Raw genomic sequence first — 24,232 nt, forward strand, 5'->3', positions numbered from 1 at the left:
TTGGTCTGAAAACACCAGATGAAATTTAACAGGGATAAGTGCAAAGTTCTACACCTAGGAAAAAGAGACCAAATGCACAGTTATATGATGGGGTATACTTGGCTCAGCAATACTACATGTGAGAAGGGTCTTGGGATTGTTGTTGATCACAAACAATATGAGCTAACAGTGTGATATGGCTGCAAAAAAGACAAATACTCTTTTAGGCTGCATTAACAGAAATATAGTTTCCAAATCATGTGAAGTATTAGTTCCCCTCTATTCAGCAATGGTTAAGCCTCATCTTGAGTACTGTGTCCAGTTCTGGTCACCCCACTTTAAGAAGAATGCACACATATTGGAATGGGTTCAGAGGAGGGCAACAAGGATGATCAAGGGATTGGAAACAAAGCCCTGTGAGGAGAGACTGAAAGAACTGAACATGTTTAGCTTTGAGAAGAGAAGCCTTAGGGGAGATATGATAGCACTCTTCAAGTACTTAAAGGGTGCCACACAGAGATGGGCCAGGATCTCTTTTTTATCATCCCAGAGATATGGAATAGTGGGCTCAAATTGCAGGAAGCCAGATTTCGATTGAACATCAGGAAAAACCTCCTGTTAGAGCAGTACGATAATGGAACCAATTACCTAGGGTTGTGGTGGGCTCTCCAACATCGGAGGCGTTCAAGAGGCAGTTGCATAGCCACCTGTCGGGGATGCTTTAATTTGGATTCCTGGATTGAGCAGGGGGTTGGACTCGATGGCTTTATAAGCCCCTTCCAATTACACAATTCTATGAAATCAGGATGTTCAATAAACAGGTCCTTTCAAAGTGACTTTAGATTGTAAGCCGCCTGATGGCAGGGCCTGTCTCAATCTCTCTCTTTTAAATTAATATAAGCCATTTATGGAGATGGTAATTGTCTGAAAAGTAGGGTAAAAAACATCACAAATAAATAAATAGCATGCAAAACATCAGCTGTTCTACCAGACGATGGCTTGTCCTGAATCTCCTGTAAGCCTGGCAACTATGAATGGGGAGTAGGAGGTTCAGAAAAATGCCTCTTAATGTTTATGATTGGTGTTTGATGCTGTGGCTGTGTGGTTAGGGAACTGCCCTGTCAGGTTTGCAGTAAAGTTCTGAATGCTGTGAGCTCCCTCGCTATTGCACCAACTTTTTTTTTTAACAGGCATGCAAAAGATTAATGGGGGCAAGTTTCCTGCTTTCCTCTGGTGGGAATCAAATTCCTATATCCTGCTTCCCAGATCCATGCCCTATCCCGGGTGTTGCTATTGTTTTTTTGGGCAGGGCCACACTGACCTCTAGTGAACTCTCAGGGGCCACATGTCAAAGTAGGTATGGTCAAAGCATGGAAGTGGCCATGGCGAGAACTGCTTTTCTCATGGCTGTTTCCAAAAAGCTTGTCTATCAGCTATTGTGCAGTATTTTAAATCATTTTTAAATCATCCATTGGTCATTATTAAATTAAGTTTAAACTTTTTTTTTTTTAAGGCCAGATTTTGGGAGGGTTTTGCATCAGAGTCGCAGCATGGAAACTGCAGGAGTGGTCAGTGAAAACAAAGTCATCATTTTTAAAACATTTAAACATGGATAAATATTGGAGGGCCACAAAATATTTTGGCATCATAGTATCACAGTGGGGGACCCATGGGACCAGTCAGTAATTCTTTTAAAAATAAATATTTGATTTTTATAATTGAAACATATTGTGGCTGGGTGGGCACACACAAAAAAACTTGGCATCACAGTGGAGGATGTGTTGGAACAATCAATAAAATGTTAAAAATAGAAAATATGTTTTTTAAAAATTATAATTTGGGGGAGGTTTTAGAGGATCACAAAAAAAACCTGGAGCAGTCAATCAATTTTAAAAGAACTAGAAAAACTATTTTTTTAAAAAGGAAAATACGTATTTGAGGGGGGCACAAAAAACCATTTTAGTGGGTAGATACAGCTTGTGGGTCTTATGTTAGCCAGTCCTATGGAGTGAACCACTGGGTGCTATTTGTGGGTGCAATAAGGCATCCTGACCTCTCCACTTGGCTGCTTGTCAAAATAGTGTTTCCTTCCCTGTGTGGGTTTTGAACCCTTGTCCCAGGGAAGACTGTGTGCTCTTTGCAGGCATCCTGCTTAGGGAGAACTGTGGGTACTATGTTATGGGTCTTCTATATCCACTTTCTGGGGATTGTGCTCACAAAATAGTAGTCCTGTGAGGAGCGTAAGGGGATTTGAATCTCTGCCTGTAGGAATGCCTGAGGACTGGCAGTAGTGAGAGTATTGCAGGCTGAACACCAGCACTAATGGAGTGGGGCATTGTGGGGTCATCTTATTTATTTATTTATTAAAAATATTTATATACCACCCTCTCACAAAACATCAGGGCAGTGTACAGCAACATAAAAACATTTAGAAATAATACAAGCTTGTGAGTTGTGATGCAGGAATGTGTGTGCCGGAGGGATGTCCCCCCACCCTTGTGAATTAAATGGCTGCCTCTGTCTGTGTGTGCCATCACTGGCACAGTCCCTGACTGGTGGGTTATGGCAGTGTTTCCAGGGATGCTGTGGGCAGTCTGTTGTTTTCACATCAATTTTGTTTTTCCCTGGTTGTATGTGTATTTCCCCTTCTCTCCTGGTCACAGGGGCATCTCTGGTCCTGGTGTTATGTCCATATAGTATTGCTCTGACAGTCTGTTGAAACAAAAACACAACTGAGTCTTGGTGCACTCTTGAAGACTAACATATATATGCAGCTTAAGCTTTTGTGAACTAGAACCCACTTCATGTGTGAAAAGTAATCCTCAGTTTGCAGATTTCCTGCTTCCCCAAGACTCCAGCTTTTCTCCCTTGATGGCCTGTATGCTTGGAACCACCCTTGTGATGCCTGCTCCTCTTCCTACCATCAAATCCTCCTGAAAACCCACCTTTTCAAGACATGATTAATGCTAAATGGTTTAATTTTATCAATTTCTCAATGGAATGAGCAGAAAAATTCTGACACAGTGTGAATTTCTGTAGGATGGGATGGGAATGAATCCTTTCTTCAGCTGTGATATATGAAAAGTTTATACAGCATTCATATGTAACACCTTTGACCCTGTGGAAAGACCAGAAGAAATATAAATGTTCTTTTTCTTATTTTATCTATTTACTTAACAAAATTTATATACTGCTTGATATTAGAAAACCTCTAAGTGGTTAACAAGAAACATTAAACTATCAATAAAAACAGTTAAAAACAAGTAATTAAACATTTTTTTTAAAATTAAAACTGCAATAGACTAAAAAGATTAAAACACATCAACACATATGTCTGGATAGGCTTGCCTAAACAAAAAAGTTTTAAGTAGACACCAAAAATAATACTGTGAAGGTGCCTGCCTAATGTCAATAGGCAGGGAGTTCCAAAGTGTAGGTGCTGTCACACTAAAAGAATTTATTACAAGTGTGGAACGAGTATTATGTGGCACCTTTAACATTGTCAGTTCTGCAGATTGAAGTGCCCAAGTGGGTACATATGGGGTAAGGTGGTCCCACAGTGAACTAGTCCCAAGCTGTTAAGGGCTATATATACCAATAATAACACCTTGAACTTGGCCCAGTAACAAATTGGCAACCATGCAGATTCCTGAGCAGAGGTGCAGTCAGCAATCTGGCTGCAGCATTCTGCACTAACTGCACTTTCTGGGTTAAGTTCAAGGGAAGCCCCATGTAGAGTACATTGCAGTAATTCAGTCTTGAAGTCACCAATGCCTGAACTATTGTGGCCAAGGTTTTCTGGTCCAGAAATAGTCATAGCTGTCTTACCAGGCACAGCTGATAAAAAGCACTTCTAGCTGTTAAGGCTACCTAGGCCTCCAGTGACACAGGTGGATCTAGAAGCCTCCTCCAACTATGTACCCGCTCCTTCAGGGGAGTACAGCCCCATCCGGAGCAGGCAATTGACCAATTTCTCAGACATGGGAACCATTCGCCCACAGTGCCTCCATCTTGCCAGGATTCAAGCTCTCCCTTATTTTGTCTTGCTTTATATTGTATATGGCCATTTTCTTTCTGGTTTGCTGGGACTGCATAGTATTTTTGTATTCTTGCTTGTTTATTTAAAAAAAAAAAAAATACCACCACTTTTTCCATTAAGTCTTTCATTCTGCTTTGGTTCCCATGCCCTACTGCAAATTACATTAACTGACAATTTAAGCTGCAATCCTAACCCCACACCCATATGGGATTAAGCCCCACTGAATTCAGTAGGCCTTATTTCTGAATAGACATGGTTGGGCTTGCAGCCTCAATCTTGTATATACAGGCTACTCAGAAGCAAGTTCCACCGGGTTCATGAGACTTCCTCCCAGGTAATTGGGTATAGCTGGAATCTCCAACTTGGGGATCCCTTCAAACACCCCCTTTATTGCCTGCCTAGCCCTCTGCCCCTCTCAATATTTTATTTTTAAAAATGAGGAAGTTGTGTTTTGTTTTGTTTTGACTAGTTTTGGTTGGTTTTGCATTTTATTGGTTTTCAGATGTGTTGTATATAGGTTTTGCCCATATTGGGGAAGGTTCTGAGCATCATCAGCTTTTCTTCCATAAAATGGACATGTTTGGGTGTCCACAACAGTTTCTTAGATTTTCAAATATGCCCCTGGGCTCAAAAAAGGTTAGGTATAGGATTGCAGCCTCAGTTTCACATAATTTCCATGTTTACCCCTTGCTGCCTCCCACCCCACCTTCCTCTGTTGTCTACCCTGCGTCAGAGTCTAGACTAAGTTTCTTGGAGCAGGGACTATCTTCTTTTACTCTGTACAGTGCCATTCATACTTAGAGAACTATACAAAATGGATGTATTATATAGTACCAAGGGAAAAGGGGGTTGTAAACAGTAGAACCAAATAGTCTTGAAACACAAGAGGTAGCGGTGAAATTTGTGACATTTCTATGCAGAGCTGAACTTTTACAAAAGATAAGAGCAGAGTGAACAATTGCTATCAGCAATCACTGATAATATACTATCTTTCTAGATATGGTAATTTAACGCATACAGTTAGAAAGAAAATTACAGCATAATCCTATGCATGTCTACTCAGACAGAAGCTGCACTGAGTTCAACACACTCTCACAGTCCCAATTAAGGTCAAACTGGGTACAACTGAATGTACTGATACATTTTTGTTCAATGCTTTCACACTGTAGCCAACGTTTTGAAGACTTTTTATTGGGACAGATGTGGTGACTGAGACATCAGCAGCAGACTGTCATGGGAGATTGGGAGAGTATTTCACTGCTTTCTAGATGTTGCGATTTTTAATGTTAGATTTGTAACTGAAAGCTTCTTCCTATTAAGAGTGCATAAATTCTTCAACTTAAGAAAACAGCCGGTGGCGGTGTAGTCATCTGAGGTCTTGGGGAGGTTTTAAACCCCTTGCTTTTTTGGGAACAGGGTCCCAATGCCTCCAGCATCCCAAGAGCTAAGCAGCATGAAAGGGGAGTGTGTTAGCCACTGAGAAGAGTCTTCTAACATGCTTCCTTGTCCTTTCCTGCTGAATGGAGCCAATCAGAGTGAAAGGAGGTAAGTCAGCTATTCTTCTCAGTAGCTAATACTCTTCCCTTTGGTGCTTATTATAAAGCCACGAGAGTATAGCCAGCATGGATTTTTCACATTCCGCAATGTTAAATTGAAAATATCCCCATGCCATTCTGATGCTTCCCATAACCTCATTTCAAAACAAAACCTTACAAAATGTATAGTCCTGAACTCAGAAACGCTTGCTTAACAACCCCCTAAATTTTAATGGCAATAAATAAAACAGTCAGAAAGAATCGAGAGTTCAAAGTCTAAAAAGAGGGGGGGAAACCCAGACCCCTTTTGGACTTTTCCCCCTCTTTCTCGTAATCTGTTGAAATTCATTAAAAATCAGCCATGTTCACACAGTACCTGTAATCCTGTTACTGACCTTGCCCCATACTCTGACTTTCATCTTCTGCAGTTTAAAGGTTTAAAAAATGCCTGGCTGATTTTTAATTAATTTAAGAAATTTTGCATTGAACTGAATGATAATGTCGGGCATGCTCAGTAAGAACCAACTGTCAGTGTTCTAAAAGTCAGACTTGCAGCTGCTTGGCTTGCCTAATCAGGGGGCACACCCACACCAGACTTTGATTTCACATGAGAAAGTCATAGCTTCCCCCAGAGAATCCTGGGATGTGTAGTTTGTGAAGGTGCTGAGGAGACTCCACTGAGAGAGCTCCAGTGGCCAGAGTGGTTTAACAGTCAGCCACTCTGACTGAAGTTCTGTGAGGGGAACAGGGCATCTCCTAGCAACTCTCAGCACCCTTCACTAACTACACTTCCCAGGATTCTTTGAGAGAAGCCATGACTGCCTAAAGTGAAATAACAGTCTGGTGTGGATGTGGCCAGGGACAGCTTTGTTTTAAATTTGGGTGGGAGGCTACATGTAGAATAAAAAGGTGGAGGAAACGCTGAAAAGCAATGATACTGTTCACCATGTTTTCTTTTTGGAAAGGAAAGGAGCTTCCCCTCTACCCAGTGCCCACCCACCCACCCAATTTACTCCCCTCCACCTTCTCCTACCCTCTCTGCCCCTCCCCCAGGTCAGTGTCGGACTATGACCTTGGGCCAGTCACTTCCTCTCAGCCTCAGAGGAAGGCAATGGTAAAACCACCTCTGAATGCCATTTACCATGAAGGCAGAGCTGGGGTCCCAATCCCAGGGAGCTGGATCCCGGAGAGTTGGGAGAAGAGTATTCGGATGGATGGCAGAGGGAAGGGGGAGGAACTTCCCCCCTTTGGAGCGAAGACGAAACAGAGGAACTGCCAGTGATAAGGTCGCTTAGCAACGGGGAGCCTGAGCCCTCCCTGGACATTCTCACGCCTCCCCCTCTTTCAGGCTCAGAGCAAGAGGGGAAAGAGGGAGGGCTGCTCACAGCCGAAAAGCCGGGAGGCAGTTTACCATCAGCCCCTCCCCTATCCCCCATCCTGGAATCGGAAACTTCAGAAGAGGAGGGGGTGATGCTTCCCCCATCACCGCGCACACGCAGACAGCTGAAAAGACAGGAGAGAAGGGGGGGAAGGCGGGCAGTACCTGAGGGGCAGTTAAGGAGGAGCGAAAGATTGCGCGCCCGTTTGGCCCCTTCTTAAAGAACAGGCGGGAAGAAGTCCTTTGCTCTGTCAACTTTCTCCCAATGCCGCAGGACCTGTATCCCTGTATTGCTTCATGAGAAAACGCAGTCTTTGTTTGGACATTACCGTAATAAAACACGAATTAACTACAGCCGTTGGTCTGGTTCCTGAGTCACATCCTGGGCCTGACAGCTTGACAGAGCCACCTAAATCACCCTCAACGCTCTCTTCACTTGACTGGGACAAGATGTCAAAGGGAGCAGCGGGGGGGACGAACCCCACTTCTGAGACGGAAGAAGTGGAACTCTTGAGGACTAAGGTAGCTGATTTGCAGATGGATGTTCAAGCCCTGCTAGCAGCAGTCAAGGCACTGAAGACGGATAATCAAACCTTGAAGGCCACGATAGACCAGATGCGAACACCCCCTCCAGCTGCCGTAGTAAAGGTTCCCATTGGATTGCCCCCAAAATACGCGGGACAAAGTGATCAGTTGGCAACCTTCGTGGCTCAATGTGAGTTATATCTGGATGTCAGGCACACGGAATTTCCAGACGATGGGGCTAAAGTAGCTTTCGTGATTAGCCTCCTGGAGGGAGAAGCTGCAAAATGGGTGACTCCGTATCTCGTGAGAAAGGATACTGTCTTAGGAAGGTACAGAGGATTTATACAGGAGATGACCGAGATGTTTCAAGACCCGCAAAGGGCTGAAACAGTAGCGCGGTAACTAGGCGCTCTGAAGCAAGCTAAAGGGACTGTTTCCGAGTACACTAACACTTTTAAAATTCTGTCCCAGGAAACTGGTTACAATGACGCCGCCCTGATGTTTATGTACCGGAGTGGATTAAATGCTGAAATCCTGGATGAGTTGGCCAGGACCTCCCCCCCCGCTGACCTACCAGGGCTCATCCGGCTATGCCTACAGATAGATCACCGGATGGAAGGAAGGCGCCTGGAAAGGAAGCAGGAGGTCCCGAGATACTCAGCCTTGGCATCCCGCAACAAGACCCTTCCCACTGCAGGGATGGCAGGTAATGCAATTGAGGGACAGGGAGAGGCTAGGCCAAGACTGTCGGAAGAAGAAAAGGAAAGACGACGCCGGGAACATTTATGCTTTTATTGTTCAAAGCCGGGCCATGTGGCCAGAGACTGTGGACTGAAAGGGGGGAAAGCCGAGCCGTCGGGAAACTAGAACACCCAGTCCACGTGCAGGCCGGTGGACTGGGGGCAGCGTTGTATAAAGGCCCCCCAACGATCCAACCTCCCTCAAAGGGGGTGTTGGTCTTGCCTATTCGGATTACAACTTCCAGAGGAGTGGTGTTTAATTCCACTGCCTTAATTGACAGCGGAGCCTCCACAAATTTTATTGATGCAAAGTTAGTCAAGCGTCATGGAATTTCCCGGTGAAAACTGGACGCTCCCCTAGCTGTGGAGACTATCGATGGGAGACCCCTGAAGTCAGGAGGGGTGACACAAGCCACGGAGGAAGTGAAACTTCAAATCCCTGGGCACGAAGAGTTCATTTCGCTATACATGTCAGATCTCTCGAACTTTGAGGTGATTCTGGGAATGCCCTGGCTAGCAAAGCATGAACCCAAAATAAGTTGGAAGGAGGCAGTGGTGTGGTTCACCTCACAGTATTGCCAGGAGAACTGTCAACCTGAAGGAATCAAGAACACCTTAGCGGGGGCAGTGCAAGAGATCGAGCAAGTGACCCTGCCGCCAAAGTATGAAGAATTCAAAGATGTGTTTGATGAAAAAGAGGCAGAGACTTTACCCCCCCACCGCCCTTACGACTGTGCGATTGACCTAGTGCCAGGAGCCAGCATCCCATCAGGGAGAATCTACTCTCTCACAGACAATGAGAGGGAGGCCCTGAAGGAATTCCTGGATAAAAACCTGAGGCGAGGATTCATACGCCCCTCACAATCCCCTGCTGGAGCGCCACTATTGTTTGTGAAAAAGAAGGGGGGGGGAACTCAGACCCTGTAACGACTATCGCGCATTGAACCAGATCACCATCCCCAACAGCTACCCGCTGCCCCTGATCTCAGAGTTGCTGGACCGACTGCGCTCTGCAAAAATCTTCACGAAGTTGGATTTGAGAGGAGCGTACAATCTGATCAGAATGAAGGAGGGAGATGAATGGAAAACAGGATTCTTGACCGCTTACGGACAGTATGAATACCTGGTCATGCCGTTCGGGCTTTGTGGAAGTCCAGGAATTTTCCAAAAATTCATGAACGACGTGTTTAGAGACTTGTTGGACACGTATGTAATCTGTTACTTAGATGATATCCTGGTGTTCTCAAAGAACCAGGAAGACCACGACCAGCATGTGAAGACGGTGTTGAAGAGACTGAGAGAAAATTACCTGTATGCTAAATTAGAGAAATGTGGATTTGACCTCAAGTCTCTAGACTTCCTTGGATATCGAATCTCAGCGGAAGGCGTGGAGATGGACCCAGGGAAAGTAAGCTGCATATTGGACTGGGGCCAACCTGTCACCAAAAAGGATGTACAACGGTTTTTGGGGTTTGCCAATTATTACAGAAAGTTCATTCCAGGGTTTTCCAAATTAACAGCTCCTCTGACTGACTGTTTAAGGGGGAAGAAGAAGTTTCAATGGACAGAGAACGCCACCGAGGCCTTTGAGGAGCTGAAGAAAAGGTTTGCTACTGAGCCCATTCTGCGCTTTGCTGATCCGAACCGCCCTTTCGTAGTGGAAGCAGATGCTTCAGATTTTGCCATCGGGGGGCCTCTGCTACAATTAGACCAAGAAGGGAAGGAGCTGCACCCCTGTGCGTACTTCTCTCAGAAGTTAAAGCCTGCAGAGAAGAACTACACAGTTTGGGAGAAGGAGCTGCTGGCCATCAAGGACTCTTTTGAAAACTGGAGACTATAGCTAGAGGGGACCTCTCATCGAATTGAAGTGCGCTCCGACCACAAGAATCTTGAAAGCCTCCAAACAGCCAGAAAGCTGAACCAGAGAGAGATAAGATGGTCCCAGTTCTTCACTAGGTTTAACTTCCAGATTACTTACCATGCCCAAGCCAAAAACCAGAGAGCGGATGCCTTATCCAGACAGCCACAATACAAAGAAAGTGAATCCGAGGACCAGCCTCAGTACATAATCCCGCCAGAGAAATTAACGTTGGGAGTATGCCAGCCTTCATGGGAAGAGGAACTCAAAAAGGCACAACAAGAAGATGCAGACATGCTAAAATATCAGCAGGAGACGGGACAAGGTCAAAACTCAGAAGTAACCTTTCACTGGAGAAATGGACTGTTATGGTTCAAAACCGCCAGATATGTGCCAGAAGGGGAATTAAGGCTCAGAATCCTATGCCAGTGTCATGATTCCATCACAGCGGGACACTTTGGGATTTACAAGACCATTCAGAACGTGGCCAAGGACTTCTGGTGGCCTAAAATGCGTCGGGATATTGAGAGTTATGTAAAGTCCTGCTCTGTCTGTCTGCGGACAAAAACACAAACAGGGACACCAGCAGGACTGTTACAACCGTTGCCTGTCCCACACGAACCCTGGAAGGACCTCTCCATGGATTTTATAACTGATCTACCCAAGTCCCAAGGAATGACAGCCATCTTAGTAGTGGTGGATCTACTTACCAAAATGGCACACTTTCTTCCTTGTGCAGGGGCCTTAGAGGCTAAAGAAACGGCCAAGTTATTCATAAAAGAAGTCTACCGGCTGCATGGATTGCCAAACAGCGTAGTCTCAGACCGAGGAACTCAGTTCACAGCCAAATTTTGGAGAGCAATGTGGAAACAGTTGCAGACGGAATTAAAACTCTCCTCCGCCCATCACCCCCAGACAGATGGGCAGACGGAACGCTTGAACGCCGTTTTGGAAAGATATTTACGAAGTTATGTGTCCTATCAACAGACTGACTGGGTATCATATTTGCATTTTGCAGAGTTCGCCTACAACAATTCTCTGCACTCCAGCACTCAACAAACCCCGTTCTTCGCTAATTATGGATTCCATCCTAAAGTCTTTCCAAGCAGCTCAGAAGGAATGCTGGTACCGGCAGCTGAGAACTTCCTTAAGGAATTGCAAGCGGCGCAACAGACACTGAAACAGCAGTTAAACGAAGCCAAAACGGAGTACAAGCGAGTTGCTGACCTGCACAGGAAGGAGCCCCCCCCCTTCAACCGGGAGACCAGGTATGGCTGTCCACCCGCTTCCTCCAGATGCCGGGCAAATGTAGAAAATTACAAGACAAGAGGGTGGGTCCTTTCGAAATAGAAACTCAAATCAATCCCATGGCGTACCGACTGAAGCTGCCTGACACGTTTAAAATACATCCTGTGTTCCATCGATCCCTCTTAACGAAAGCCGCCCCTCCCAGTGAGTTACAGCCGGAGAAACCTCCCGGAGCTCCACTCCTGGTAAATGAGCAGCTTGAGTTTGAAGTTGAGGAGATCTTAGATTCCAGGATCAGATGCCACAAGCTGCAGTACTTGATTCACTGGAAAGGCTATGGGGTGGCTGACAGATCATGGGAAGATGCAGCTGATGTGCATGCTCCAGAATTGGTAAAACTTTTCCATCAACGTTTTCCCCACCGTCCCAAGCCAGACAAGGGGAGGGGGGCACAGCCTGGGAGGGGGGATGGTGTCGGAAGGCAGAGCTGGGGTCCCAATCCCGGGGAGCTGGATCCCGGAGAGTTGGGAGAAGAGTATTCGGATGGATGGCAGAGGGAAGGGGGAGGAACTTCCCCCCTTTGGAGCGAAGACGAAACAGAGGAACTGCCAGTGATAAGGTCGCTTAGCAACGGGGAGCCTGAGCCCTCCCTGGACATTCTCACGCCTCCCCCTCTTTCAGGCTCAGAGCAAGAGGGGAAAGAGGGAGGGCTGCTCACAGCCGAAAAGCGGGGAGGCAGTTTACCATCAGCCCCTCCCCTACCCCCCATCCTGGAATCGGAAACTTCAGAAGAGGAGGGGGTGATGCTTCCCCCCTCACCGCGCACACGCAGACAGCTGAAAAGACAGGAGAGAAGGGGGGGAAGGTGGGCAGTACCTGAGGGGCAGTTAAGGAGGAGCGAAAGATTGCGCGCCCGTTTGGCCCCTTCTTAAAGAACAGGCGGGAAGAAGTCCCTTGCTCTGTCAACTTTCTCCCAATGCCGCAGGACCTGTATCCCTGTATTGCTTCATGAGAAAACGCAGTCTTTGTTTGGACATTACCCTAATAAAACACGAATTAACTACAGCCGTTGGTCTGGTTCCTGAGTCACATTCTGGGCCTGACAGGTCTCCATAAGTCGGGATCGACGTGAAGGCTGTCCATTTCCATTTTCAAACATGATTGCATAAATCCCAAAAAGTATGCAAATGATCAAACCCACCCTCCCTTCTCCTCTGTCCTATCCACTCCCTCTTGCCCCTTCTCTCCCCTCCGCTCCAACTCCTGCAATTCCCTCCTTCCCCCTATCCCTGGTCCAGAGCTTGGAAACGTTACTTTTTTTGAACTACAACTCCCATCAGCCCAATCCAGTAGCCATGTGGCTGGGGCTGATGGGAGTTGTAGTTCAAAAAAGTAACTTTCCCAAGCTCTGCCCTGGTCAGTTTTACCTATCTGAAGCATGATTGCATGGAAGTAAATACCATTGAACTCAATAAGCATGCAAATGATCAAACTTGCCCTTCCCTGCCCCTTCTTTTGCCACCTCCCCCTTCAATCTCCTCCTTCCCCTCCCCCTCCTTCTGCTCCCCTCTCCCCTCCCTTTCTCCTTCCCTCTCCTCTCCCCTTCCCCATGGTCAGTTTTACCTACCCTAATAGGGTTGCCAGGTTCAATCCCTGAGACTGATCTGTATCTTTAGAGAAAAGAACGTCAGCCAAGTGCAAGTGTTCTTGCAACCCTGTAATGGGAAAAACCACAAGGTGGAATTTCCCCTTCCCCCGAACAACTTTTAAAGATACAAAAGACCACCTAACCATGATGACATAGGAGTAAATCCCATTGAACTCAACAAGCATGCAAATGATAACACCTACCTTCCCCCACCTTCCCCTCTCCTTTCCCTTCCTCCTCTCCTCCCTTCTTCCTCCTTCCCTGCCCACTCCAGCCATCCCTCCCTCTTCCCCGAGTCAGTTTTACCTATCCTAAGCATGACTACATGGGAGTAAATCCCACTGAGCTCAATAAACATGCAAATGATCAAACCTACCTGTCCTCCTCCCCTCCCCCTCCTTCCTGCTCCCCTTCTCCCCTCTACCCTTCCTCCCCTCCCTCCTCCTCCCCCCATCCCCATCTCCACGTGGTCACTTTCACCTATCCTAAGCATGATTACAAGAAAGTAAATCCCACAGAATTCAAAAAGTATGGAGATGATCAATCTATTCTCAGCAAATTTGCACAGGATCCCATTTCTTACTTCCCCGATTAAAAAGCAGAGAAATTCACTAATAGGCAAAAAATCTTGCAGTTTAAGAACGTACCTATAGCCCACTGTTATTTCTATCAAACTTTAAAAAGCAGGGATATCGGGCAGCTATAGTGAATGCACCAGTGCAGCAGGAGACCTGACATCCTTTCTGAGATATTGGACTGCCCTACAAATTGGTCAAAATGCAAACACAATTTGGGTTGGTCTTTCACAGTCCAATCCACTTCCTGTGTAGCTTGCAAGAATTTGGTAACATGTACCTCTGAGCATATGGTGAGTGGTGGCAACACCTGCCACCTTCAAATATGGAGAATTACATTTTTGTATGTTTGCTGGTGTTCTTCTTACTTTGCTTCTTTCCTGTGTTACTATTGTTTCTAGAGAATCTGACCTAGAAAATTTTATTTCTCTCATTATTCATCCTAGAAACCTGTGTCACATTTATTTTTATTAATTTCAAAGCCTTTTTATTGGTCAGTGCCATATGAGGGTGAAGACAGCCTTTTGCCTATTAGTGAATTGGCTCCTAGAGACCTCTGCTGTTATGGGAGAAGGGAGTAACAAACATCTCATTTTCAATCCAGGAGCAAAAAAAGGGGGGAAGGGGAGGGGCAGTAACTAACATTAAAGGGACCCTGCACTTCTGAATTTGCCAGTACTGTACATTACTGGAAAACACGATTCACAAAGGACTGCGCACCGCAAGGAATTCAGGGGCTAAAGCCAGGAGTCTTTGAACGCCGCCTTTTCCGGTCATTGAATGCGCCGCACTCGAACATGACGTCATCTTGTTCGCGGCTCCTCACACCTGCAAGCCTCACCAAAGCAGAGGCTCCGCCCACAGCTCAGGTTCCTCCTTCCAAACCTCCCAGAGCCGTTCCATAGGACCACGCTCGGAGTTGGGTCGAAGAAGTCTCGTTTGTTTTCTTTTTCTTTCTCGCGTGGAGTGTGACGTCACGGGACTACAGAACCAGGAAACATCTGCAGAGGCAACATGTGTGGGGGCTGCGTGAAGACGGAGTATCCGTCGCGGGTAAGGGGATGGACGGCGAAGGTAGCAGGCGATCGCGCCTTTATGGCGCCTCTCCGCAGGTCCATGAAGAGGGAGCTCTATCCCCTCCCCTTCGCTCCCGGTGAAAGCTGGCACACTTCACGCTGGTGGCTGCTGTGAAACCCTCAGACCCCGCTGCCCTTTACTTTTGGGTTAATATGAAACGGGGCTCGCCCCTGGGCTCATGCAAAGTGCTGCTCTCTTATGTGTGGACGGTTACAGCCGATTGCAGAGCACATGGACTTAGGCTAACTTTAGGGGGAAAGATCTCCAAATCAAAAAGAGTGACTTGTAGCAGGCAGCCCTAACCTCCGCAGAGTAAAATTGTTTCACCCGTGGGTGCTGCAGTGTTTCAACCCAGCCCTACACCTTGATAAGGCAGTGAAAGGAGTTTTGTGATTGGGGTACCTGATTGCCTAGGCAAGTGTGAGAAATCGGAATAGGTGGAATTTAGGTGAGGAAGACGAACATAAATACTAAATTACAGTATGGCTGCTGGTGGCTGCACCTCAGTTTCCTGCCAACAACCTCAGGCTAGCCTTCCCCAACCTGATGCCACCCAAATCATTTGGACTGCAACTCCCATCACTTTAACACAGCATGGCTGATGGTCAGGGATTATGAAGATAGTAGTACAAAAACTTCTGGAAGGCCCCAGATTAGGGAAACCTGATTTAGAACATTAGAAACACCAGAAAACTCTCTTTGCTTAACTGATGAATGTCTAGGGTTGGGAGTTGCAGGTGATTTTAGGTTATAATCTATGAATATAATATATTTGGATTACTGAGTATATGTTTGTAAAGTAAACCACTATTATTATCCCAATATTGTGGAGGGAGGGAAGCAGACAGGCACCACAGCTGAAAGACATGGCTTGCCTAAGGCCACCAAATGTTCTGACTGAATTAAAACCTGAACTGGCAAGTTACATCCATTTTAGAGCTAAAATAGATGTTACATAGGAGCTCCATGACTGGAACTTACTACATGAAGTTCTCCGGATGGCTTTGGACCAGTCATTATCTCTTATCTTAACCTACCTCACAGGGTTGCTATGATGATGAAATGTGAGGGAATATGTATGCCAACTTAAGTTCCTTTTGGTGGGGAGTGTGATATAAATAAATACACCCTTAAAAAGCAGCTGGGGGGATGATTTGGATTGGGAGAGGTCTTAGTCTTTTCCCCTTCTGTCACAGCCCCAATCCAAATCCGCTCTCCTAAGCTGTTGCTAACTGTAGAGAGGAAAACTTGCAGTATATAGAAATTGTGTTGGTAAGTTTTTCCTCCATTGGTAATAGCAGCTGGACAAAGGATTTGTATAGGGAAATCAGTGCAGGGGCAAAGAGTTAGATCCCATGCTGTAGTCCTGAATCACATTACCCCCGCTACTACTATTTAAGGTTTTAAAAATTGTTCTAGTTGCAGAATTCCCATGTATTACATAATTTGACCTTAAATGAAGCTGTTTTATGAAGTGAGTGCTGGTTTCATGAGAATATTTTTCTTCTGAATTCTCTAGGGTAACACCTGCTTGGAGAATGGGTCCTATTTAATGAACTATGTGGGTTGCATTGAATGCAAAAAAAGGGATTTCGTGATGATAACAAACAGAGTAATGGAAGATGATGATGGAGAAGAAATTATCACTTATGATCGTAAGGAGGCTGAACTCTTATACTGATCATGTAGACATGTCCAGGGCTTAAGAACCTCATTCCAGAAGCCTGTGTGTTGAAAATGAAATATGTCCAGAAGCACTTTTGAGATTGGGTACATTTTCACATAGATGGTAGTAATTCACGGTGACTTTACTTACTTGATGCAGTTCAGGGTATTTTTTGCAGCTAGTGGAGGTAGTCATTCTCCACATGACCAGATCATTTCATAATTGTGGTTGCTGGGAAAAACATATGCTCCCTTTTCTTTCCATCTGGCTGTTAGGGAAATCTGTCTCTTACAGTCCCATTCTGGATACTAGCCCTCATTTCCTGTAGCTTCCAAGGATAATTTCTGTCCCCATGTCTTTCAAGATGCTTGAAATCCTCTTATCTGATAATATTCAGTGATATCACTACTTGGAACTGTAATGCATGCTGCTGAAGTCCTTTTGGCAATGTCAGTGAATGAATGAAGCAGGATATCTGACTGGGGCTGCTCTTGAGAAACAAAATTGACCATTTTAGAATCATATGCCCTTTTCAGGCTATAGGATTGCAAACTGAGAGAGAAGGAAAGCTTTCTAAATAAATTTGTCATAAAATTGTGGTGATGGCAGTGAAAGATTAAAGTTGTGATCCTCAGGTTAATTACCTAACCACAAAGCCTATATAAAACAGTCATGTGTTTAGCAGCTATGGTGGTGAAAAGGAAACTTGGTGTTCTTTTGGAATGGCATTCTGGGATTGGATGTATCATAAATAACCCTGGAGTTTGCCACTTGGCTACGCAAACACCTTTCAATGAGCAGGCAAGTGACAGACTATACCGCTACCCCCACCAGCTTCTCTCTGCTCCAGCTCTCCCTCTGCTCTTGCCACTGCTGTTCCCACTCCCCTTTGTTGCTCCTGCTGCCACAATGACTGTTTCGTGTTGGAGAGTACAGTACTGTAGTAGCTACATATGCACAACTACTCTCCTTCTGTCACTTTGGACAGTGATGGTGATAGCACAAGCAAAGTGAGCGTAGTATGAGAAAGCAGTAATAATGCATGAGCACCCACAAGCTTACGTGCATGGCAGGGCTAGCAGTGGTAGAGATGTTGAAGGCCTGGGGGGAAATGGGAAAATGTTGGGGTGGGGGAATTGGATTTTTCATTTTCCTTTCCCCCCCACTTTTCAGAAAAGAACAAGGCTTCAGAGGAAAAAGGGACAAAAACAGTATTTTCTTGTTTTTTTTCTGGACTTTCACATCTCTAAGCGAAGGTCTTCCTTTGGATTTCTGTCTAATCAGTAAATGTCGTTTTGAAACCAGGGATCTGATTTGCACAACTCTGATTCAGCGCATTAGCATGATTGGTCCCTTAAATGGCCTTGCCTTCTAAGCTAGTTATCTTCCTAAAGTTCTTGGTTTTCTTTTCAGATGTATGTAAGAACTGTCACCATGTGATAGCCAGGCACGAGTATACTTTCAGTGTAGTGGACGATTACCAGGTAAAACACTTGCACTATTCAATGGCTCCTGTAACTTGTTTGTTTGTTCTTGTTTTAAGTTTCTGTGTCACTAAGATGCAAGAAGTTTTGGAATTCCAGCTTGCAGTCCTATGTGTACTTACCTGGGAGTAAACCCCATTGAACATACTAAGACGTACTTTTGAATATATAAACACAGAACTTCCGGGAAGGGTGACTTAGCCTGTGCCTGCTTTTGAGACGGGCTCCTGCCTCAAAAGAAGCTTATTCAGATATATCAGTCAGTTTTTTCTTTTTTTTTTGACTGATTAAACTTCTCCCGGGTAGGGAGAAACGAAGAGATTAACCTCAAAGCCTATTTTTGTTGGGACGACCAGATCTCATTAATTTATGGGACGAGGTCCAGCCGACGAAGGTGGGACGGATTTTTAACAGCAAGCTCTATCTGATAAAGCGAACGTTCACCTTATCTTCTAAGAGAGAACGCACTAACAGGCAAGCACCCTTCTTTCTATATTTTTCTTTTACTTGACTTAAATTGTTGCTGTTTAAAAGAGATTTGCCAGATTGATCAGTTTTTGACATCTCACTGGGGAGCCATAACTTCTCTCTGCTACGCACTAATTAATAGCTTATCTCTGTTTTTGTTGCAAAAAGCTGTCCTGGATTTGCATTCTAAAGATATACACAGAAGAGGGATTTCTATTCCAGATTTTTATTTTGAAAAATATTATACTGTTTTGAGACTACTCTCTTTTTGGTCTATTTTATTTTGACGAATCTGTTTCTTGACGATTGCCATTAATTGTTTCGATCCTGGGAACTGCATTTTGTTTACTTAACTATTGGAGAGATAAGGCTGTCTGCTCTGTTTATACTGTGATGTCACCAAGTTTGGAGTATTAACCCAATTGTTGCTGAAATAAGAAGTGGTTTTCCTATATTTTTCTTTTAAAATGGCAATTAAGAAAGTGGCTGAAAATCTGGAAATAACTATGTTTCAGAAAATAATGGATGAGATTGAGATAATGAAAATTGAATTGAGTAAAATGAAGCAGGAGATTAAAGATATAAGGGTCCCTGTGAGAGAGGTGACCCTGGAAGGGGTCCCTGTGAGAGAGGAGACCCCGGAGATTGGAACAGGGGTCCCTGTGAGAGAGGTGACCCTGGAGACTGGAATAGGGGTCCCTGTGAGAGAGGAGATCCCGGAGATTGGAACCAACGTGGAACAGGAACAAGATTTGGAGTCTATGGACTTTAGAAATAAAATCTATTGTTTGGAACTCAATGTTATCTCTGAAGAAATGAATGAAGATTCTAGAGATAAAGTTATCAATGGCATGGATAATCTTCTGGACTGGAATGATGTGATGGAGCCCAATATAGAGAAAATCTATGGAATTAACTGCAGCCATGTGACAATGGAAAAACTTTTAAGAGATGACCCAGTGTATTTTGAAAAAAAGAACAGAGATATGATTTTACAGCAGTATTTCAGCAACCTATTCAGAATGGATGGCAAGAAAATATTTGGGATAGAGGTAATCCCCATCAGACTCTTACTATATGACTATGGCTTTGACAGCAAGATTATTATGGAATACTGATAATGGAAGATTGGATATTGAAATTACTGGACTTAACAAGACTACTGAAGATGGAAGATGGAAAATGGAACTAATAGAGATAATAGAATAATGGCTACTGAAATTATTGAACCTAACAGATTCTGATGTGATGGATTAATTGAAATGTTTATTTTGACTATGGTTATGACAATAAGATTATCATAATTAGTAATGAGATGGATTAATCGATATGCTTATCTGGAAAAAAAAATTGATAGATATATTTCTTAAAGAATTGAAACCTCTCTTTGACTTTTTGTGGAAAGAATAAAGTAATGTTTATGAGATTTGATGATTAAGTAAGATAACTACTGGAGGAAAGTGATTTTATAATATGACTTAAGAGACAGGATTGTTATATATTATAGACTTATAACTGATTTGATCTTTGACAAATGGGAAGTCAATATTTTACTCTTTATTTTTTATTTTTGTTTTTTTTTTCTTTTTTTCTTTTTGTTTAACTATTTTTGATTTTGTTTTTTGTCTTTGAATGTTTTATGATTTTGTCTTGTATGTTTTATGAAAATCTGAATAAAAATTATTGAAAAAAAAAAAAAGAATATATAAACACAGAATTTTGTTGCATATTGCTGTAACATAACATTTCCATCTCTTTGAAAAAATCTAAAGGCCATGTGTGCTTTGTCTGACATGCCTGTGTGTTGTAGTAGTTGAAGAACATGTTGTGACAGCCGCACTACTTATCATTCCTCATTCAAGGGTGTAATTTTCTCATTTGATAAATATGTCAAGACACTATGAGGTCCATATCAAGCAAGAGAATATTCAGCTTTCATTAGAGTGCTTCTCAAGGGTCAGTATGCACCATTGGATAGAATGATGGACATAGACAAGAAAACCCCTAGATCATATCCCTACTGGATCCCGACTTGGGCAACTCATAGATTTCTGGCTTTGATCTTCATCTTTCTAAGCATAAAAGATGGGGAAGTACTTTGCAACCTAAATCACTATTGAAGATATTAATCAGTATTGATGATGGAATGGGTGGCTTGAAATTTTGCATGCAGAACCAGTCTGGTTTCTATGCATTATCTGAACTGAACCCAGAAGTACAGCTTTAATTCTTTTGAAGATGAACTATGACTGTATGTGGTATAAAGTTGTCAACAGCTTCTTCAAAAAGTTGAAGATGTGGGTTCTTGTATCTTTCCTGATGCCTAATTGCATTTATTTGTAATTAGTAAATCATATAGAAATCAATGGGACTAAGTCACTGCATGTTTAGAAGATCACAGTCTTGCTATCCAAATTCTGGATACTATCAAAGGAAACAGCACCAGTCCAATATCTGTTCCTGCAGGAGCTGTACGCTACAATGTCATGGTTCACATAATAAAAGTAATGGTGACTTGGGAGCAGTGAGAATTACCCAAAACATTTCTGTCTGTCTGTTGCTGGAAAACCTTGGGCTCTGCAACATTCAACTACTGAGAGTCAGATCTGCAGTGCTGATCTGCTGGTACAGATCTACTTACCTGCTGGGTCTGTTGGCCCGGTGGAACTTTTTCTCAGGGGCAAGTCTGTGAAGCAGAACAAATACTATCAAGCATATATGCCAGTTATCTTCTGTATGGGAGCCTTGCCTTGCTGGTAGCGTCTGTAATATAAATGTTTAACATTCTTTACACCATGTGTAGTGGTAATAAGTGTTGTGGCTGTGTTTTTTCCCTTTATGGTGTTTTGTCGGTAGGGCTATATTCTTTTGATCACTTATGTCAGTCTGTTGTGTTGCCAAAATGTGTGTCAATGGCAGACAGAATATTGGCAGAATTGTTTTTACATTCTGTGTGATGTGCATGGCAATATCTAGCACCTACTACAGACTATGGCTTTTTAAAATCACTTTCATTATATGTGTTCACATATGCAAGTTTCTAGCCCTCAGCCATTTGAAAGGAAAGCATGGGATAGAGAGTAGAAGGATGGTCCTCTGCTGGCCCCACTCCATATCCACCCGTGATTGGCTGAGAGGTGTCAAGGAGATGGTAGCATTTCCCCTCACAGCTGCTTCCACCACTTTAGGTTGACCTGGAAACCAGGTTTCGAAAGAGTTAATCAGCTTCAGAGCTGTTTGTTCCTGAGTGTAGCCTCCCAGACTGAATACCATGTTATATCTCTGTCTCCCTCTGCTGGATAGATATTGGCTCTTTGTTAACATTTTCTCAGATAATTCGTTAGTCCTTTTGACTTGTGCACAACTCTAGCATTAAATTTTCAACTGGATGTCTACACAGACCACTACTGCCTCCAGACAGTTTTCTGTCCCCCTGTACATGCTGCTCCCGGTGACTGCCGGAAACAGCTGCTACTGTTTTCTTTATTATATCATCTTTGTATGCAGGCATGTTTATTTTTTTTAAATGCAGTCGCCAAAAGTAGATTATAAAAAAATGTAGTCAGAAACTGTAAGGAGGGTGGAGAGAATGCAGAAGATCATAGGTCTGATTAAAGAGTCTTGGCAGGTCTGATGTGCCCTGTAGGCTGTTTCCATTGAGGAAGAATACTAATGGCTCCTTGCATTAAGTGAAAATCCCTGCATTCAGTTCCTGCAATTTATCCTGCGTTAGCTTGAGTGAAGTTGCCAAGCCTGTGTATTTTCTGTGGTTTAAAAAGAGTAGAATTATTGGTCAAGAAAAGTTGGATTATAATTATTACCGTAATTAAGAAAATATCCATATACTTTCTGATTTGTATAATTTTGACAAGGCACAAAGAACATTGAAGCTTCCCTTTTTGTCCTTGCTCCCCCTGCTCTGTCATTGCCTACATATTTTAAAACTTGTATTTTGACTATAAAGTTGCTAAAGAAATTTTTAATAAGATCTGAGATTTTTAGGATGCTAAAGTCTACACCCACTGCCTCATTCCACTGTCATAGTGTCATAGCAAAATATACACAGTTCCGAGGAACTGGAATTCTACAAGTGTGTCTTCGTTAGAAGAAGGAAGTAGAAAGGTTATCTCATGAGCAAGCAAGTTCTACCATGGTTTTAATGAGATGTGACATGTAAACTAGCAGCAGTCTTTTATTACCTGGAAACTTTCCATTGTAGCTTTCAACTAGATAGATGCTAGTTTTGGCTGACATGTGGCTAGTGTTATGGGTGCACTAACTGCCTGTGCAATATGCATTGAATTTGTCTTTTCAGCAAGCAAAGCAAGTATTTTCTCTCACTCTCCCAGTGTAAATATGTTTTGTTTCTTGTTCCAGGAATACACCATGCTGTGTATGCTCTGCGGCAGGGCAGAAGATTCTATCAGTGTCTTGCCTGATGATCCTCATCTGATGACTCCATTGTTCTGAACCTTTTTTATTTTTTTAAGCCATTGCATTGTGTTAATCTGTACTCTGTGACAGCAATTCATGAAACAGGCATACGTTTAAAAAATATATCCTATTCAGTCTATGCTGAGTGTCAAGTGATGTAACCCTCAAGATTTTAAGTTAAAAGTTGCTTACCTGCCCATCTGTCTGTGATAGGCATATACTGCTCCCTATGCTTGCAGGAGATATAGAAACCAATTTCCTCTGTACTAGCTTTAGGGTCTAATTGTTAGGTAATATTGTCAGCTAGCTTTGTTAGGAAGAGAAATAAAGGGGGGCACCCGTCTTCTGTAATTGGCTTTATGCAGAAATTATGACAGCAAGTGAGAGATAATGGAAATTAATCCTCAGCATGAAAGAAAATAGGTGAACAAGAACTGCCCAGATTGTTGCCTTTTCAGCATCAGGAAAAGTCTTGATTAACATTTTATAGTTAATAAATTGGATCAAGTACGGCAGTACTTTAGTTCCTCAACTAGAATTCTATCCAAAGTCACAGTACCACCCTGTGGTACACGGCCAGTTCTGTTTGGCTTTGGATAGGGTGTCATTAGCTCAGCGAAGTTAGTCGGGAGCATCTGACGGACTGAGTAAAATGTGAAGTTACTCTCCGGCAACAAAGTCAAGCGCTGTAATGCTTCATTCACTACACCATTCTATAATGCAGAGGTCCCCAACCTTTTTGGGCACATGTGAAAGTTTAATAAGCACTACAAAATTCCCATTTCACAGAAGAAAAGTCGGTCAAGCTCCGAACCCACTCAGCAACAAGCAAACCAAACCAAAAACAATCAGGGAACACCCCCCATTAAAAAATTGGGAGGAGCAGGGAACCATGGTACCACATTGGTGGACCCTAGCTTTAAAATATGTGGCTTGTAGCCAATTAAGCCCTACTCAGAGTAGACCCACTGAAATTAATGGACCTAACTTAGTCATAGCTGTTACTTTCAAGTATGGCTAACAGCTGAATGCAACCCACAGCTGAGTACAACTTATTGTATCCAGTAAGTCCTATTCAAAGTACATCCATTGAACTTAATGAATCTAAGTTAATCATTACTATTAACTTCAATGAGTCTACTCTGAATAGGACTAGCATTTAATACTACCCTGTAATCTGCAGTAACTTCCATTCTTGTAACCATAGTTGGCAGGGGCCAATGGTTGTAGAATTTTCATCAGTCATTTTGAAAAAAATGTAGCAGTTGATTACACAGCGGTTTCTGTGCCTGCTGTGGGTAGCATTCTAAAAGCTAGTTCTCATGACCAAACTACTGTGGTGAAATGTGGATTGAGTGCATGGTTGCTAGCTCTGGAGTCATGATGCGGTTGCATGGATTACTTGGCATGGCCAGAGCCAAGAATTTTCATTACACGCCAAAATTACACTGTTTCATCAAACCACTGCCAGAAAAACCACCACTTGCTTTGATATGATTAAAAAAATGTGTATGATGAAGTAGTTGCACAGCTGTTTAACTACATGACCAGAACAGGCACAGATCAGCCATTATGTTG

At 43.5% G+C, this 24,232-nt stretch overlaps 1 protein-coding gene and 1 long non-coding RNA gene across 2 annotated transcripts; one reads left to right on the forward strand and one right to left on the reverse strand.

Moving 5' to 3' along the window:
- Positions 1 to 2,325: 2,325 nt before the first annotated feature.
- Positions 2,326 to 14,538, reverse strand: LOC133376751 (uncharacterized). The gene is made up of 3 exons (XR_009760561.1): positions 14,246 to 14,538; positions 12,930 to 13,017; positions 2,326 to 3,097 (listed from the first exon to the last, which is right to left on the reverse strand). It is a non-coding gene; the product is annotated as an uncharacterized LOC133376751 (long non-coding RNA).
- On the forward strand, positions 14,402 to 22,793 carry CHURC1 (churchill domain containing 1). The gene is made up of 4 exons (XM_061609490.1): positions 14,402 to 14,578; positions 16,122 to 16,257; positions 17,682 to 17,752; positions 22,598 to 22,793. The coding sequence occupies exons 1-4, from the start codon at positions 14,540 to 14,542 to the stop codon at positions 22,688 to 22,690; spliced, it is 339 nt and encodes a 112-aa protein (XP_061465474.1). The 5' UTR covers positions 14,402 to 14,539; the 3' UTR covers positions 22,691 to 22,793.
- The last annotated feature ends 1,439 nt before the right edge of the window (positions 22,794 to 24,232 follow it).

Source organism: Rhineura floridana, chromosome 2, assembly GCF_030035675.1.
Source record: "Rhineura floridana isolate rRhiFlo1 chromosome 2, rRhiFlo1.hap2, whole genome shotgun sequence".
In the NCBI taxonomy this organism is placed as follows: domain Eukaryota; kingdom Metazoa; phylum Chordata; class Lepidosauria; order Squamata; family Rhineuridae; genus Rhineura; species Rhineura floridana.

Bases quoted from the DNA above. Each gene is read 5' to 3' on its own strand.
- CHURC1 (XM_061609490.1), top strand. From the start codon at position 14,540: ATGTGTGGGGGCTGCGTGAAGACGGAGTATCCGTCGCGG. The intron at 16,258-17,681 runs GTAAGGAGGCTG...TTTTCTTTTCAG, and splicing joins AGAAATTATCACTTATGATC to ATGTATGTAAGAACTGTCAC. The intron at 17,753-22,597 runs GTAAAACACTTG...TTCTTGTTCCAG, and splicing joins GTGTAGTGGACGATTACCAG to GAATACACCATGCTGTGTAT.